General features: G+C 53.6%; 1 protein-coding gene across 10 annotated transcripts in view; it reads right to left on the reverse strand.

Moving 5' to 3' along the window:
• Positions 1 to 18681, reverse strand: part of SH3PXD2A (SH3 and PX domains 2A) — a 241257-nt gene that overhangs the window by 15173 nt on the left and 207403 nt on the right. For 7 of the 10 annotated variants that reach the window (XM_053583135.1, XM_053583133.1, XM_053583131.1 and 4 more), the window contains 4 exons: positions 14185 to 14298; positions 9724 to 9807; positions 4129 to 4246; positions 233 to 570 (listed from right to left, as the gene is read on the reverse strand). In XM_053583135.1, the coding sequence (XP_053439110.1) occupies positions 233 to 570; positions 4129 to 4246; positions 9724 to 9807; positions 14185 to 14298 (654 nt within the window). The remainder of the gene's footprint in view (positions 1 to 232; positions 571 to 4128; positions 4247 to 9723; positions 9808 to 14184; positions 14299 to 18681) is intronic. The other 3 variants (XM_053583137.1, XM_053583138.1, XM_053583139.1) reach the window with 1 other exon arrangement.

The following is an 18681-nucleotide window of genomic DNA, read 5'->3' on the forward strand; positions in this document are numbered from 1 at the left end:
CTCTCATACTGTACTCCACCTTCAGCGGAGCAGTTGGGCAGGACTGAGTCATGTTCCCTGCCTTTTCTACTCTGTGATGAGCATGATACAAACTGACAGAAGGTCAGAGGTCTGCAGTTCAGGAAGCAAAATGCTGTACAGGTCCTGCATACCCATCTGGCTTGCCTTGCAACCCATGCCCACTGTGTAAAGAGCTTTGCAGTGAGGACCCGGAGGGCAGTGAGGCTCTTACTGATCTGGGCCCTCTGAGGGGCAATCCTGGCTACAGCTGGAGATCCCTGGGCCAGCTTGGAGATGGTCCTCTCGGGGACACCCAGGGCACTGCCGTTGGAGGCATTGCAGAGGATGGGCAAGCTGATCTCCTTCTTGGCAATGGGGGCCTCAGGGCCCTCCCCTTCAGCTGGTGGAGTCTCCTTGTCCCCAGATGCTTTCTTGTTCAGCAGGTTGCTGATCTCCATGATGTTCCCGATGATCTCCACGGGGCCTGCCAGGTTCTTCTTCCGGGCTGGCAGGTCATCTTTGGCCTTCTTCAGGTAGGACGCTGGGGCCCAGCCCTCTTTGCCCAGGTATCTGTGGGAGAAGTGTGCATGCCATCACTAGAGCACTGATGCCTGGCCTCTTGCCCCGCTACTAGCTCCTTGTCTCCACCGGTCTTGCCCAGTGGAACCTTCTTGACCATGTTCTACAAGAGACTTGGCAATCCCACAGCTCTGGAGAGAACTGGAAGTGAGGGGGTCTGGAAAAGACACTAGGACATCATTTCCCCTCTACCTTCCTTTTCTTTGCCTGGTCCCTCCTGGTGTGGGCTCTCACTCTGCAAAGTCAGGCAAATGTGGGGTCTTGAGATGAGATTTCTCAAACTGTGGGTTACCCAAAAGGTAGACTTCACAATGGCCTGCTACCTTACAGCCAGTTAAGAATAATTCTGGAAATAAGAAATGTGAATCTGGTATAGAGTTAAATCCTCTATAGAAAGGGAAGGATTGCCAGAGAGGGGAAGAGACACTGCAGGTTAAGAGTTAGGTAGCCTCCACTCTAGTCTCTGATACCTCAGATAAATCCCTTCCCTGGACCTTTATTTTTTCTCTTCTGCAAGATGCAGGGATAGAGTAGCTGCTAAAATGTATCCAGAAGGACAGACACACTGAGACCAACTGACAAGATGTTCCTAAAGAAGGCTAACTGTATGGGGAGGGGGTGGTTACTACAGGCACAGCAGGCAGACCGAGCACATGGAATCCACAAACAGGCTACAGGTGACATTTCAGGTCGGTGGAGCAAGGATGCGTTATGCACTAAGTGATTTGGGGACAACTGATCATCCAGTTAGTGAGACGCTGGTCTCACACTATACGGCAAAATACAAAATAAAAGATTTACATACTTGTTGGGTTGGGCAAGTCTTTTTAAGTGGGGCTCCAAAAGCAGAAACCCTAAATGAAAAGACTAAAGCACATGACTGGATAAAATTAAAGCCATTGGTATGGTAAAACAAAACCCAAAAGAAACAAAAAACCAAAAGTGCATAAACAAAAGCAAAAGCCAAATGATAGGGCTGACTTAATTTCTGGTGATTCAATGACTTCTTAAAACAAGCTTTTCCTTTTTTCTGCTTGGTGTTGAGCTTTCACCAAAACCCAGTGGGAGCTCACTTCCTGGTCCAGTAGTCCCTGGCCAATGCCTCCAGTCTGGGTTGCAGTGTCCCCATCTGCTCTCTGGGACACATCTGGCACTTTGGAATGGCTCTGCCATGCCAGATGCCTGAAAACCTCATCGTCTCCCTGATGTGACCTGGTTCTTGGGCACTCATTAGGTGGGAGAAGAGGAATGTGGAACCTGATGATCCTATCAACATGTCTGAGCTTTGCTAGAAAGCTCAGGTAGGAGGTGGTTTTCTTCATTCATGTCACAGGAACATGTGGGAAGGTTGTCCCAAGCTCACCTGCTTGGGCCTTGAATGGACAAATGGATGAAAGTCAGGGCCTGTCTTGGCTCCATCACGTAATGGGTACAAATGGAAGCACAGAATTAAGGGTGGATGGGACCCTAATCTTCATGGAAGCCCACAGCCAAAGCTCAGAAAAGGTAAGTACATGGCAGAGGGTCACCCAGCTAGCTGTTAGCAGCACCTGGCCTAGAGCCTGGTATTCTTGCATCTTGCAGAAAAGATGATGAACTCACTGGCCCTTGCTGACCTATGTGAACACTGCTGAGTAAGGAGAGAGGCGTCTCCTGGAGGTGACACTCAGGCTTCTCCAATGTTCCCATCCCAAAGCCCTTTGTGTTCCTTCAGTGTTACATGGATAAAATTAGATTTCAGGCAGAGAAATGCAAGGGAATCAGGACTGGCTGTGTGTGTCTGGGTCCAACTCTGCTCACATCTGCTTTCCAGCTCTGGAGCATGGAATGATTCCAGAGGGAAGCAAAGTGGAAGGGAGGGATGGGGAGAGCGCAAGGGTGTGTGTGAGTGTGTGTATGCTCATGCATGCATGCGTATATGTCTACAGGGGCGGAGGGAGGAGAAGAAAGGCAGGAAATGAAGATCAACACAGAGCCTGGAATGTTGGGAAATGGCACATTTAAGGGGGTATATCTGGCAGCCCTCTTAAGGTGGAACCTTTTCAGCAGGGTTTTGTTAGTCCTGGCTCCGTGGGCATGTGGGTTGAGTAGAAGCAATGTCAGAGTGACAATTTTAGAAAACTAAAAAATAAAATAAAATAAAATAAAATAGAGCAGCCTTGTAGATAACTGCCAGGCAAGTGAACTAGGATACTGGAATGTTCACTGGCTTTTCGAAGTCAGACTTGTGGTTGGTGGATTTGGGGGATGGCTGTAGTTCCTACTGCTTAGAAAACATAAAAGTCTAGGGCAGTGGCTTTGGGCAACGTTAGTACACAGCCCCAACCCACCCAACAGTACAGAAAGGGACATCTCAGCCATCCTGGCTGAGGCTGGGGTGGAACTATGTCCCATTGGGTCACCACAGGTACAACTTTTATATACCCAGTGACCTTCATCCTGTCCCTAGCACAGACTGACTTTTAACACCATCACTTTTTTTTTTTTTTTTTTTTTGCAGTTTTTGGCCAGGGCTGGGTTTGAACCCACCACCTCTGGCACATGGGACTGGTGCCCTACTCCTTTGAGCCATAGGCACTGCCCAGCATCATATTTTACCATGCTCTCTGGGCGACTATGCCCCAAAGTGCTTGTCACCTGAGTCACAGGGGCAGGGGCACGGGCACCATGGCACAGCTCAGCGCCCTGCTCTCTGTGGGCTGGAGCTCCTGGGTGTGGTGGCTGAGGCAGTGGTCTCCTGGGCCCACAGGGTTGGGATTGTCAGCTGGGTTACAGGCAGAGAAGAACGAACGTGGGCACAGCCACTGCAGCCCAGCCAGCCTCGAAGGCACTGGGGCACTTCCTGAGAACAAGTCCTCCAGAGGGCCAGTCTTGGCCAGTTAATGGTGAGAGAAGCCCACAGGGTTTAGTTTGCTTCCAGAGGGTCAGGAAATCTCTCCACTCCCCTGCCTACACCCCCAAATGAGTTTACCAGCTGGGAAGTGTTATTAGCCCTGGAAGAAAGAGGGGCAGGAGGAGGAGGTGGTCCCTGATGACCTGAGCTGCGGCCTCACTCCTGCCCTGCCTTGCAGCCAGCCCTGCAGAGTGGACAGATGGCCCCATCCACCAGGGACAGGCAGTCAGAGGCCTGCCTCAGGGCAGAGTGATGAGCCTGGGCAGCAGATGCTGCCTGCTGGGACCTCAGTGAGGCCTACAGACGCCAGCACTCCAGGCGGCCCAAGCTGCGAAGCAGGCCAGGCAGCCAAGGCCGGACGCAGAAAACCAAATTCAGATGTACTGAGTCCTCTTGGCACATGCGTGAGAAGGGATTGCACCACAGCCTGCTCCAGCTTTGCTTTACATGTTCTGGGAATGGATCTGTGAGATGCACACGCTGGCTGAGTGGCTCAGCTGTGCAGAGCCAGCCCTGTGTCCTGGGTGCACAGCTGCTGTCAGTATTTACCTGCCATCACGTGGCCATGGCACTCTGCCTTGCACTCTGCCCAGGGTCTGGGAACCAGGAAAGGCCCAGGTGGCAGAGGCCTCGCACGTTTACCCCGGCAGTCCTACCTGATGTACCACCAGCCCTCCAAGTTCTTCCGGATCACCTCGACGGTGACGCCCTTCTCAAAGCCAATCTCGTCCTTGCTTTGGCTGGTGTATGGCTGCACAGTGACATACTTCTCCTCTGTGGGTGGGTGGACAGAAGCATGAAAGCAAGATTATTTGAGGCCTGGGTGGAGGTCCTGCTTTCTTCCTGCACCTTCCTCTTTCCCTGGCCTTGCTCAGCAGCCTGCCAGGGGGCAATGGCTCAGTCTGGCTTCTCCAGGGTAGGAAAGGACCAGGCCTCAGAGTCACTGCTGCCCATAGTGTGCCAAACTCAGCCAGGACCCAGGTTGCCTGGAAGATCCTAGGCAGCATGGAGTTAGCAATCCCAGCCAGATGACAGGCTGGGACCTGGAGTCCAGAAAGCCCAGAAACTCACTGGGCTGAGGACAGGAGGAGAGATCTGTTCCTTGGGATGGGCCCAAGTTGGAAAGTCTGAAACCAATGCTGGGTGCCTGTCCCCTGGATGCCTTGAGGCCCCATGGCATGCATCTTCTCAGATGGTGCCATGTTTCCATCTGGGTCCCAGAGACTCTCCTAGCCTTGTCCCCACCTTAACCTCTTAAGTTCTTCCTCTGCCTGACCTCCAGAGGCTCTAGGGCCGCCTTCTTGGTGATACTGTTGACATCTTGGCCCACCATTGATAGCTGATCCTGTAATTTCATGATCTATGTGCTTTAAAGTAAGGGCCCTGTAGCCAATGTGTGTGAAAATGCCAAGTGCAGCACAACCTGGGAGGACACTGCAGGCCCTTCATTGGGCCGGTGTGTCCAGGTAACCCCGGAGGGTATGTGCTGACCCAGTTGTGCAGTTACTCATAGGCCCTGTCGCGCACTACTTGCTCTGTTCTCATAGATGTGACTTCAAGGTCTTGTTCAAAGTTTTCTCAAGGCACTGGGAAAGAGGCACCTTGTGGAATCTCAGAAAGAGCTTGGAAAGGCAGGTGTGGGAAGCCTGGGGCCTCATGGCGTCTCGCCTGGTTTCCTCCAGCCTTCCTACTGGCAAGAGGTGCCCTGATGCCTCCAACCCAGGTTCATGACCAGGCTTCCAGGGAGGTATTTCTTCCATATCTGGTGGGATTCAGCTGTATCCGTCCCAGGAAGCCCCTGACAGAAACACCCAGGGCAAGGTACTCCCTGGCTCTGCCCATAGCTAGCTGGCCAAAGACCCTTGCTTCCTGGGTGAGGTCCTTGCTAGAGGGCAAACAGCATGGAACACACTTCTCCCTCACCCTTTGGGAGAATGAAGAGCAGAGACAGAGGGGAAAGAACTGGAAATCTGGCCATGCCCTTCGGGAAGGTCACTGGAACTTGTGCTGTCCTCTCTGGCCCAGGCAGAGGTAGGAGTAAGACTGTTAACTGTATGAGGAAGTGGAAGGCAGGGCCAAGCAAGGGTAGCTTAAGTGGGAAGCTTCTTGGGAGTGTACAAACACAGGGTATTGGTGCAGATCACCAGGCTCTAGAGACCCTGTTCCCCGGTTCCCAGCTATGCAAACCACTCCCTGGGCCCCTCAGAGGGACCCTGCCAGAGAGCAATCTCTTCACTCTCCCCTGGATCATCACGGTTATGCCTACAGGCGTATGCTGAGGCAGAAGCTCCTTTTGGGGGAGGTGGGGGATGCAGCGCCCTGCTAGGTTACAAGGATGGAACTGACAGGATACTGGCTGAATCTGAAGGCTCCCAGGAAGCAGATGGGTGACGGCTGAGAGAGCCTGCAAAATTCTTCAGCACGCTCCTGCACTGCAGACCTTTGCCGGCATCGACTCAGGGAGGGCCATGCTCCTGGAGGCTTGTAGATTCCAATCCAGCCATGCTGAGCATTGCTGCCAAGGCTGCCTACGAACCCAGCCCAGCCACATTCTGACTCAGGCCTTTGAGAAGTTCAGGGCTCTACAGTCCAACCTTCTGCTCCCTTGCCTGCTGCTGGGCCTGCTCCATTTTCTAGTGGGGCACGGCAAATCCTGGCCTAGGTAGTGGCCAGAGGGGCAATGCCAGGCCGCGGGAATCCAGGGCTCTGTGGTTAGGGTGAGGCAAGGATTGGGCTCCACATTTTGCTTTTGCTCAGCTGGGCTATTTTTAAAAGTCTGTGGTTCGAGCAGGAAGCCATCATTAAAGTTTTCCTAGGCAAGGTTGCATTTGCAGAGAAAAATGACAGCCTTCCCTGTGGGAAGAGCAAAGGAGCCCTGCCCTGACTCATAGGAGATAACAGAGCCTGGAGACCATATCATGTGGGCTCAGTCTCCTCCAGCTGCCAGGCCGCAGCCTCTGCACCCTCCCCGGGTGCGTGTGGAAGACATAGTCACTCAGGCATGTAAGCGCCTGCTTTCTTCTGACCTCTTGGGGCCAGGGGGTTGGGGGTGGGGGGTGCAGAACCAAAAGTATCTGTTCTGGCCAGTGATGTTGAGTTGCTCCTGCAGAAGGCCCTATTCTTGGGGGCCTTTGGTCTATGGCAGCCATAGGCATCCAGATCACGTGTTCCTCTAAGAGCACTCCCAGCCAGCCACTATGTAGCATCTAGCAGATGAGAGTTCAGAGCCCCGAGCCTAGGTGCTCAGTTTTCTGCTCCAGTCGGCTTAGGTAACAGCAGTTTGGACCACCTCCATGTGGACATGTGCCACATACGTCTCAGGCTTCCCAACTCACAGGTGTCCCAAGGGAGAAGCAGAGATGGAGATTCTACTCAAAGGGCCACAAACTCCCTCAGGGGGCTCCAGATGAGGGAATGCCTGGGCATGTGCTTGTGTGGTTATGGAGACAGAAATGGCCTCAGTGGGTGGCTCAGTCATCCAGCTTGGTCAGTGTCTCTGAAAGAGCAGTCCCTTAGGAAATGCAGTTGAGGGACGGGAGGCTGTGAGCTCTGGTTCTGGGAAGCACCGGGGCCGTGGGCACTAACCGTGCCACCAAGAGATGGTGACAGCTGTCCCTGGTGAGGGCTGGCCGGACAGTTGGCTGGGTGAGCGGGTTGGAGGTGGACAGGTCTGTTTTGGTTTTGGAGGCAGGGGTTGGATGTCCTGAAGTTTCCAAACCACAGAAGCCTCTGCATTCCCAACACTTTCCCCTCTGTCAGCAGTCTCCCTGGCTCCACTCCTGCCCCCCACGACTCACCCAGTGCCACTCAGAGAGGACTTTTGGTTCCAAGGGCCTGGCTGGCTGAGGGAATGGGAGTGGAGGCCGTGGGGGAGGCGGGGAGGCTCTTCTGTCCTCTTGTCTGGTTAACTGGTGACCACTGCCTGACCTGCCCCTCAACAGCCCTGCTGTGCATAGCAAGCATCTTCCGGCCATCTCTCTGCAAGTTTTTCTTCACTGCCTGGTTTAACTTAACTCACAGAGCAAAGGCTGGGAAATTATGTTGTTTAGTTCTCTCCTTTGAGAGAGGGAGTGAGAGGTCGTGGGCTTTTATTTGCTTACATGAGGGTGACTGCAGAATTATGCATTTAGTTGGCTGTTTGTGTTTACACGTATCATCATACAATATGCTCCTATATACTCCGTGAGTGTGAATATACTACGTGTGCATATGTTACCAGGGGCGTGTGTGGGAAGCTCTCTGTGTACCTATGTGGTGCTGTTCAGGTCTGTGAACAACATGCACATGGCAGGGTGGACAGGAGGCATCATAGTCACCTTTGAAATACTCTCCTTGGCCATATGGTTATTGTAGTGATATTCCGCAATGGGGTAGGGAGCATTTTTCCTAGGACGAGTTCACAGACATGTCAGACCGCATACAACAATGGCTCTGATGGCCGTTCTAGGAAAAAGAGTTCAAAAATTGCTTTAAAGGGTGGAATAGATGCTGGTCTCCGTGCATAGCGTCCCAAGGGGAGTACTTCAGGAGACTGCAGCGATAGTCAGCAGTGAGCAGTGTAGCACTTTTTCTAGGATGAGCTCGCGAACGCAGTCATCTGATCTTATACATGTGCATCTGTGAGTGGCTGAGGGCACAGGATGCGGGGTTGGATGTGACAGGGTACTGTACCCTGTGGCAGCCCTTCATCAGCTGCGTGTGTCTGTGTGGTTGTGGAGACAGATTCGTGTTTGGAGCAGGCCAGACCTTTGTCCCTGCTTCCGGACCCACATCCTGCTCTCCTTGGTGGAGAAGGCCTGGGCTGCATCCCAGGCCAGCCCCCCAGTGGTGTTGCCCCACCCTCCTAGCTTTGGAGTGTCCTTTGCGCTACCTGCAGCCCATTCTTGCTGTTTCTACAACTTGGCCTCTGCCCTGTGTCAGCCCCCAGGATCCTGCCCAGGGTTCAGTGCCCAGTGTTGAGTCAGCTATAGGCTATGGTTCCCCAAGAGTCCAGGGTCTCTACTGTCCTGAGCCTGGGGCAGACCCCCAAACACACTCTGTCATTTAGAAGCAAGTTGTGTGTGTCGGGAGGTGTGTGTGGCAGTCACAGGGTGCCCCTGTATTCCAGAAAGGCCAGGTTAGCACACTTCCTCCTTGGGAGAGGGGAGCACCTCTCTGGGTGTGTTGTCCCCATGAAGAGTGCCCTGCTCTCTGAGGGGCAGGAGCAACTGGCTCCCTGCTGGCCCAGGGGGTCTTTAGGGGTTTGTTCAGAACTCTCCTCTCCCTTACCTCCCAAGTTCCTGCTTATCAAAAAGGCCCTGGGCTGGGCTCGGCGCTTATAACACAATGAGTACGGACGCCAGCCACATGCACCAAGGCTGGCAGGTTTGAGCCCGGCCTGGGCCAGCTACACAATGACAACTGCCACACACACACACACACACACACACACACACACACAGCCGGGGGAGGGGGGAAATAGCCGAGTGTTCTGGTGGGCACCTGGAGTCCCAGTTACTTGGGAGGCTGAGGCAAGAGAATCGCTTAAGCCCTAAGAGTTGAAAGTTGCTGTGAGCTGTGACGCCACAGCATTCTACTGAGGGCAACATAAAAAGACTGTGTTTCAAAAAAAAACAAACAAACAAGGGTGACACCTGTGGCTCAAAGGGTAGGGCGCCGGCCCCATATGCCAGAGGTGGCAGGTTCCAACCCAGCCCTGGCCAAAAACTGTAAAAAAAAAAAAAAAACCCAAGTCCCTGGGCTGGAAGGCTCTGTACCTGCACACCTCGGCCCCCCGATGAGCCTATGAAGGAGTGTTGTAGGTTGGTCCTTCTCCGTACTCTGTTCTCAAGTAACTGGCAAAAACAACTTAGGCCCAGGGAGCCCGTCTCAGAGGAAGGAGACGATTAAACAGGGTATGGCATAGGAAGGTCCACATGGCAATACAGACTAGTAAAGAGCCCTTAAGGCCAAATGCGGCCTCCCTGGGAGACTCCGAGATACCCTCTCATCTCCTTCTTCAAGCTCCTCCTCCTTTTTGGGGGACCCACACTCATGTCCCATACCCAGGATGTTGACAAAAGTCAGAGCCACCACCAATCCCACCCCAATTCCCAAGCAGCCCCCAGCAAGCTGTAGTGAGAGAAAAGCCTGGCCCATGAATCTGGGTGAGTCAGGAGGCTCCGGGGCAGAAAGCAGAGCCCAGGAGGAGAAGTGTTAGTGAGAGACAAGTGTCAGCTGCAAGGAAAGGAGAAGCCAGCTCCCACGGTCACCTCGGCTGTGCTGCCTGTTGACCATCCCGCCCAGGGTCCACCGGCGATCCAGGCGCCGCAGATGGGCCTTGCGTCTCTTGGACACTGGTGTGGAAGATGGTGATGGAGCACGTGGCCGACAGGAACCGGCAGAGAGAATGGAGATGAGGATGAGATGGGGGAGGGGGAAAGGGCGGGGATGGAGGGAGGAGAGGTCCACGCTCCCATGTCACCATCACCTGGACTGAGCTAAAGGGAACACTCCTGCTGGATGGGAGGAGAGTTGACAGGTGATATTGTTGACACACAGAAAAAAATTCAACCAAGGCCAAACCCCTCAGCTTATGCCCTGAGCCTCGGAGTGGGCTCAAGCGTTTAGAACCCCTTAGAAACAAACTGGGTCCCTAGCTCCAGCCAGTGCAAGGCAGACCCCATGCTGCAGCCCCCAGGGATTGTACTGGATCGTGCCAATTCCTGAGAGTTTGGGGTTCCACAATGCTAGAGCTCACATAAACTCACTCACTGAGCACTGTGACTTTGCCACCTGGGGCCAGGCACCATGTGTGGAAGTGTTAAGTGTGCCCAGGAGAGATGAGACTTGGGTCTCGTCCTCGTGGGGCTAACAGCTCCAACCACTCTGGGCTAGTTTGCAACTTTGCTTTCTCACTCGTCTCCACTGGACGAGTCTGTTGAGGGCAAGGATTTTGTCTTGTGTCTCTGCATTCCCAGGAAATGCTTGCTGAGTGAAATGCACACACGGATGGATGGCCCAGCTCTGTGCCTTCTCTCATATTACCATCGGGGTTTCTGAGAACAGGGGCCTGCTCCCTAGCGTTTCACTGGGCAGCATCCTGTGCTGGTCCCATGGTTGCTGTGGTCTAGCTCCAAGCTTCCATGTTCCCCTCTGCTCAGGCCCCAGCTCCAGATGCCCTTGTCTTCCTATGGAACCCCAAGATGGAAGGGACAGGGGACCAGGGATCCAGAGTGCCAGCTTGCTCCACCTCCTGGCACTGCAGGAGAAAGGTACTGGGCTGCCCAGGTCTAAGGGTGGGGAAGGGGTTGGTGGTTGGAGTGAAAATAAAACTGTCCAGACACACCTGGGCCAAGTCCCACCAAGGCCTTCTGGAAAGCATCTGTGCTCCTGGAAGGAGGAGATGGTCTATCTGATCTACCTTTTACAAGGTGGAGACCTGGAAAAAGGCTAGAAGGTATAGATTCTAGCCTAGGACCCACTTCCAGCAACCTGAGTCACCCTGGGAGGCCTGCTGACCCTCTCTTAGCCTCTTTCCTCATCTGTCTCAGGGCAACACCATCTGCCCTAGTGCAAGCCAAGATGAGGGGTGGAAGGGCTCTGAGGAATGTCAGCCAGCTGTGCGAGGCCTCCTGGGTGGGATGGGGGTGCGGGGCTTCTCTGTAGAGAGATGTCCTTCAGCTAATGTCCAGACCAGAGGCCATGTTCATGATGAGTGATACATACTCACTGTGTGCCAGGCTTGGTTTAAGCCACCAAAAGTCCTATGTGGTTGGCAGTTATGAGTCTAGAGCACCAGAGGGCTCCTTAATGCTCATGCCTCTATTTCCCGCGGTGGTGAGGACCATGGGACAATGAAGGCTAACTGGGGCCCAACTTTAGGAGAACGAGCACATAACTAAGCATCTAAGGCAGTCTGGCTCTGTAGTCCAGACTCTTACCCATGGACTCTCCCTGACACTGGTTCCTGTGACTGCCAATAGCAGGGAGGGCAGGACAGAGTGGGGAGGAGAGAGTCTGGGTGCTGGGGAGCCTGCTCATGGGAAGGCAGGCCTGCACTTTGTCTAACAGCACTGGGGGCCAATGCAGTGGGCTGTTTCCATGTGTCCCAACACAAACCCACCAGGGAGGAAGACAGGTCCTTGTCAGCAGAGACCTGGGTTCTTGTCTTGGCTCTGCCACAAACTAACCTAAAGGCTCAGTAGAGGTGACACACCTCACCCAGCCTTGGTTTCCTCACCTCTGACAGGCTATGGATCTAAAGCACCTTGAGAATGTCGGGCTTGGACACTCAGCACTGTCAGTGGGCAAGAGGGTCTCCACCCCTCCTGCTAACATTGCCGAGGAGCTCTACATAGCACACCTGGCTTCAGGAGACACACGGACATACACAGAGTGTCTAAGAATAAAAACAAAACAACATTAGCCCAGGTGTGGTGACTGTGCCTACAGTCTCCACTACTCGGGAGACTGAGGCAGGAGGATCGCTTGAGCCCAGGAATTTGGGGCTGCAATGAGCTATGATGCCATTGCACTCTAGCCTGGGCAACAGAGCAAGACCCTGCTTCAAAGAATAGAACAGAAGATTGTTTCTTTTCTTTCCAAAGTAATGAAGGATGAACTGTTAGGGGACCTGTGATAGGACACAGGCTTCTAACTTCTGTCTCCAGGGCTTAGGGGACTTACAATGGGAGAGCCACAGGGCTGGAGTACAGAAGGGCAAAGAGGGAACCAAGGTGGGTTACTCCCTTGGCCACACGGCTGCAGGTGCAGACAGGTGGATATACCAGAGTAGCTGGGGTCGTGGGCCCAGGGGACCTAGAATGAGCCCTTTGGTAGATCTGGGTGGAAAATGCCCAAGATGTAAAGATGGAACCCACAGCGGTCCAAGAGTTGCTAGGGATACTGGCACATCAGTCCTCTCAGAGGCATGCAGAGGAACCTGTTTGTAGGTGGATCACCCTGGCGTGCATGTGCATACACACACAGAGCAGAAACTGAGGCCTCTGCCTTGCTCATTTGTACTTCATTAAAGTCAAGACCTGCTGCAACCTGCTGCCACTTGTTCTGTGCAAAACCCTCTGCTCCAACCAGGCAGGCGTTTGTGCTCCATGTCTCTCAGGTTCTTTCCTGCCCTGGATGGACTTCTGCCCACTCAGGGTCCAGGTCCTCCTCATCTGCCCAGCATCTCTGCTCTGACCTTTCTGATGCAGCCTTTTCAGGGCGCTCTGATTCCCCACACACACTCCCCTGGGGTGGAGCTCAGAGCTGCCTTTACTGGTCACAGGCACAATGCTTCATGCAGGGGCACGTGGCACAGTGGTGAGAACCGTGAGACAACGGAGGCTGACTGGGGCCACAACTTTAGGAGGACAAGCACATAACTAAGCATACTGAAGGCTCAGTCCCCACAGCTGTTGAAAGGGGGATAACAACAGTGTCCCTGCAGGGCAGGGCAGCATACCTGGTGCTGTGGGAGCCCCTACTGTTTCTGTGGGGCCCCGGCATGCCCTACAGGACACAGAGCTGGCTTAGAAGTGAGGCTGCAGCAAAACTGGACTGGTCCCAGCTCAGGGCCCAGACCCTCCCCTGCTGCAGAGGTGCAGTGTAGCCTGAGAGGAGCCAAGACATGCAAACCCTTCCTCATGGGGCCTGTCTCTGGAAACCTGCAAGGACTGAAATGGAGCACTGACACAGGACAGGGGGAGAGGTGGGGATCCCACATACCCCCCAGATGTCAACATCAGAGTAAATGGTGTTGGGGGGGAGGGTGAATAAAGAGCTAGCACTTGGTGGGCTGCTTATTTTGGCCTGGCAGCAGGGAAATAGGTGGGGGAAGCAGGACTGGAGGTGGCCTGAGCCCCGAGTGGTGGGCCTTGATGCTTCTAGCTCTCAGACGTGTCCATCTGGACCGTCCCCACCGACCGTTAGGGAAAGAATTTCTGCTGCCAGGCCACGGGAGGTTTGGAAGTCATCAGGGGCAGGCAGCCAGGGACTGAACTGGGGTGTTTCAAACTTATTGGGCTCAGGCAGCCTGCTCTGGGGAATGCTGAGGCCACAGGAAGGCTGCCTGGGCCAGTGCTGACCCAGGGGGCAGGGGAAGGCTCTTTGAAATGCAAGGAGAAAGAGCCTGAATAACTTCATTGAGCCACAGCTTATCAGAGGGGTTGTGCATGGGCCTGAGCCACCGACAAAACAGCTCTCAGATATGCCGAGTGTGTATCCTTGGCCGAGCTGACAGACACCCAGTGCAGAGGCTTCTGAGCAGGACACATTCACGGCAGTTGCTATGCGCACACTGCCTCTCAGATTGTTCATATTGCAGAGAACACAGTCTGGTTGGGGGAACTGAGGTCTCCATGGGGTCCTCCAGAGGAGCCCAGGGCTTCTGGGGAGAGGGAGCTTTCTGGGGTGGGGATGTCTAGCCCTATAATCATTCTTCTGAGTATCTGCCCCAAAGTTACCAAGCCCAAGGTCCACACTCCAAGAGAACTCCCCCTCTATTTTTAGCCCCAGCAGCGATGGGCCTGGGATGGGACAGACTGTGGACAGACTTCACTGAGATAGGACTCCAAGGGAAGGGGCTGGCCCAACTCACTGCAGCTTCTGACGATTTTGGGTGGAAGAGTGGGACAGCTGCCTCCAGCAGGGGCTAACTCCAGGGGAAGCCCCAGGCCCCTGCCCCTGCCTCGTTACCCACCACTCCTGCCCCCTAGCCCGCAGGTCCTTACCTTCCCCAGTCTTGGAGGTGTTGATGTCTGAGTCATCCCGAGTGCCATTCTGGGCCTCCAGGTAGGTGGCAGGGACCCAGCCCTGCTCCTCAGAGGTGCTCACAAACCACCAGCCTACAGAGAGAACACGAGAACAGGGCCATGAGAGCCAACAGAATGGCAGGGGTGGATTAGGGGCTGGACAAGGAGGGAAGGAGTGGCCCAGAGGGCAGGGCGTAGAGCCAGATGGCCTGGGCACCTGGCCCGGGTCCAGTCATTAACAGCCTGTATCTCTTAGGCAGAAAAGGCCAGCACATTCCCTGAGAAGATGGCTCAATAAACCATGACCCACACTTACACAAGTGAAATAGAAATGATGATGTGTCCAGTGTGTGAAAATCATCTTGCGGGAAAAGCCCAGGGAGCTCTGGCTATACACGGAGACCATTTATGGTTTTTCAAACCCATTAGGACCACTGATTTGGCCAGAGTCTGGCCGCCTTCCCTGCTATCAGAGGCATCCAGGCACAAACGCCTCACGGGTTCTCTCTCATGTCCGCTGCTTCCTCTCCCTACCACAAGTCAGTCCCTGGTCATTCATTCAAACATTTATTAAGCTCAGCTCCAGGTCTTGGGGCTCTATCCCATGCCTGCAGCCCATTCCTAGAAGTGCTGTCTTCCCCTTCGGACACTTCTTTGTCCCCAAACATAATTTGGCACTAGTTCTCTTTTACTGTTCATTGGAGAGCTCTCCATTTCCTGTTGGGAGATGCTAAGGTTTCTCCCTGGGCAGCCTTGGAGGGGGGTGGGGTCATCCCAGCCACCCCCTGCTGTGTGGAACCCTAGGTGCTGGGGGCTGCTGGCTGCTGTGAAGATGATGGGGAAGGGCAGCCCCAGCACTGCACAGTTGGGGGAGGCAGCAGGGACCTTTCCCCTAGAACCCAGGGTCACTTCCTAGGTCATCAACTAGGTCCACACTGCCCCATTTGACAGGCCTCGGTTTGCTAATAGGCAGTGGCCTAGCCCTGAATGCCTTCTGTCCCTTACCCTTTCTGGGGAATCCTGCAGCTCTGTGGAGCCCATGCCATGTCCTGGCCCAGGGGCACTTGGCTCAGGGGCCTCGTCTGGGTCATTGCCCTTCTGAGGTTTTAGTTACCTCCTATGTGGAAAGGGACTGGCCAAACTGCTTCTGAGTTGTTGGCTCAACTACCATGGTCCAGCGTCCCTTCTGGCTGCCTGGCCCAGCCCCTAGACTGGTCTCTCTCTGCCTGGGTGAGAGAAGAGGGACAACAGGACCCTTCCTAACAACCCCAGGCCTGACCCTCTGCTTCCTGTGTCCATTTCTCTCTCCCAGAGACCAACACAGGCATATTAAGCCTTAAAAAAGACAGCTTGAGGGAGGCGCCTATGGCTCAAAGGGGTAGGGCGCCGGCCCCATATGCCGGAGGTGGTGGGTTCAAACCCAGCCCCGGCCAGAAACTGCAAAAAAAAAAAGACAGCTTGAGCCAGTGAGTCACAAGCCAACGGAGTCGGGAAGAACCGAGGTTGTGCCCCCAGTGCAGGTGGAGGTGATGCCACACATCCAACTTCCTCTCCCTCCCTCTCTTGCTCCAAACCTTGCATCTCCCAAGATCGGCCACTTCTCAGACTGCTTGTGCCCCCTCCTGACATTCTCATTTCATAAAGATGTACATGGGTGAACGAGACACTGGCACCGAGTGACTGAAGAGCCTCCATTTGAACCTAAGCAGATCGGCCCCTAACCCCTACAACACACCCCTGTGAGGCCAGGGTAGGCAAGCCATCTCCAGGGTCAGAAGCCCACCCAAGTTTCATTTAGATGCTCCAGAGGCCCTGAGCCGGGGCTGGAAGAGAACAGCAGAATACTCTGCATCCTGATTCTCTGGGTCATGGACAAAGGGAGGCTTGACCTTTTAAGAGACAACAGCTGAAGTTACTGAGCAGCTCATAGTGACAGGCACGAGTTGGCACCTACCCTTGGGGACAGGCAGCGGCCACCAGCATATCAGCAACTGGCAGACACACCTCTCTTGATAGCCACTGGCATTTCCCTAGCTTCTTGGTGTACAAGTGGTTATTAAAGCACCAGACACCTGTACTCACCCAGCTTTTGGGTCTAGAAATAGTAATTAGAGCACCAGATACCTGCACTCACCCAGCTTCTGGGAGATGAGACAGGTTACAGGTAACTCTGGGAGCTCAGGAGGGGTCTGGACCACGCTTGGAGACTGCCTGCATGATATACCCTTGAAAGCTAGCTACAGTAGGCAATGGACACTCACCTTGGGGTCAAGGTCAGGCAGGAGGAGCTGCTCCTGTCTCTTCAGCCACTGGGTGAAGCATGATCTCTGTTCACTGACAAGATGGGAGGATTTTACTGTCCACCTCCCTGACCCAGGAAAAGCCAGAGGTCCCTGGCTGGTCAAGGAATCCCAGGGCCCTGTCTCCATGGCCATTCTGAAGCCCCCAGGGGGCAGTGAAAGGCTGCTTAGAGCAGCACCATTGTCCTCCCTGAAGCCCAGGTCACAGGGTTTGGCTGCTAACAGGTCCAGACTATTAAGTCCGAAACCCATGTAGCCAGAGGGTATGGATTGCTGAGGTCACTGCCTGGGATGTCTTTCCTTGTCTGAGCCTCTGGGGGAATGCTTTCTGCCAGGAAGCCCCAGTCCCAGCTACTCTGCATGGACCCTGGGGTCAGGTTACAGAACAGGCTGCCCCACCTCCCTGGGCCTTGTGCCCTGCCTCCTCCACTCAGATGACTGGGCTGTCATCTCTCTGGACACTGAGAGCTCAGGGGCAGGTCTGTGACCCAAGAAAGGAACTGACACAGGTGCTTTGATGATCTAAGGCCCACATAAAATAAGAATTGGTGTGGTGTGGTGGCCGACTCCTGTAATCCTAGCACCTTGGGAGGCCAAGGTGGGTGTATACCTTGAGCTCAGGAGTTCAAGACCAGCCTGAGCAAGATCGAGACCCAGTCTCTACTAAAAATAGAAAAACTAGCATGGCATTGTGATAGGGGCCTACAGTTCCATCTACTTGGGAGGCTGAAGCAAGAGGATCTCTTGAGCTTCAGAGTTTGAGGTTGCTGATGATGACACCAGGGCACTTGATTCAGGGTGACAGAGTGAGATTCTGTCTCAAAACAAACAAAACCCTCCCCCCAAACCAGGAATTACAGGGGGGCTGTGGGGAGAGATGGCCTGATAGTTGAGTCAATAAAGAAGGAGCAAAGTCAAGAGATGGAAAGGGAGCGAGTCCGTCCTGATTCACACTGTTTGAGCTTCTGATTACAGGTAAAGCTGGACCATCCCACTGGACTTCCTAATTGCAATGAGCCAATGAACTTCCCAGACTATCCTTTCATAGTCCCCTTAATCTGTCCCCCGTATCCATGGGGGATACATTCCAAGACCCCCAGTGGATACCTGAAATGGCAGATAGTACCAAACCCTTACATATACTTTTCTTCCTAAATGTACATAACCACGATGAGTTTAATTTATAAATTAGACACAGTAAGAGATTAACATAATAAAAAAAATAAAAAATCATAGCAATATACTTGAATAAAAGTTATTGGAATGCGGTTTCTTTCTCAAAATACTGCAATATTTTCTGACGGTGGTTGACCTCACAGAAAGCAAAACTACAGGCTTGTGGACCTACTGGCCCCGAAGCTGGCTTTAATCATTTAAACTGAGAGTGTCCTCACCAGTGCCACCCCTACCTATTGGTCACACCAAGCATTATGATTGAGGGGTCCTATCACAAGCCAAGTCTGGAGTACCAGCTGCCACAGACCTCAATAGGTGAGAACTAGGACCTCCACACCACTCTGGGCAAGTGGTCATTCATAGGACATAACACCCAAGACCTCCAAAGAGCAGCAGCAGTTGCCATAATTCCCAACTTGGAGTCACTTTTTGGAGGCTCTTGAAAACTGAGGCTTAACACATGCCTCCCTAGGTCTGAGTTCTAATGGCAACAGCACACAGTCTGGGTCCCACAACTTGTCACAACACTTCCCAAACTAAACACCCCAGATCCACTCCCTAAGCCAAGCAAAGTTCCAGTAAGCCAAGGAAGTGCCCAGAGGGCCTGGCCTCGGATAAGAGTCAGTCTTCCCAGGCAAGGGTTTCCCAGGATGGGTCTGGGCTAAGGCCAGGGATTATTATTGTCATTGGACAAAATAGGGACATTCCTGGGGGAACAGCATAACTTGGAAGCATGAATCTCACTGAGGATTTTTCCAGATCCCTTCGCAATTAGCCTAAGGTGTACTCACTGCCAACACAACCCTCCCAAACAGCAAGCCTTCTCCCTATTCATCTGCACCAAGACAATCTTTTCGTCTTTTCCTTGAGTAAGCTCAAGGCATCCCAGGAAAGCCCTAGTAGTTTCCTGATGGCTAAGATCACGATCCTCTAAGCCTTTTCTGTGCTTCTGGAATTTGGGCTCCAAAGTCACCCTAAGTAAGCCCCCCATGGGCACAGG

This window comes from Nycticebus coucang, chromosome 3 (assembly GCF_027406575.1).
Source record: "Nycticebus coucang isolate mNycCou1 chromosome 3, mNycCou1.pri, whole genome shotgun sequence".
Lineage (NCBI taxonomy): Eukaryota > Metazoa > Chordata > Mammalia > Primates > Lorisidae > Nycticebus > Nycticebus coucang.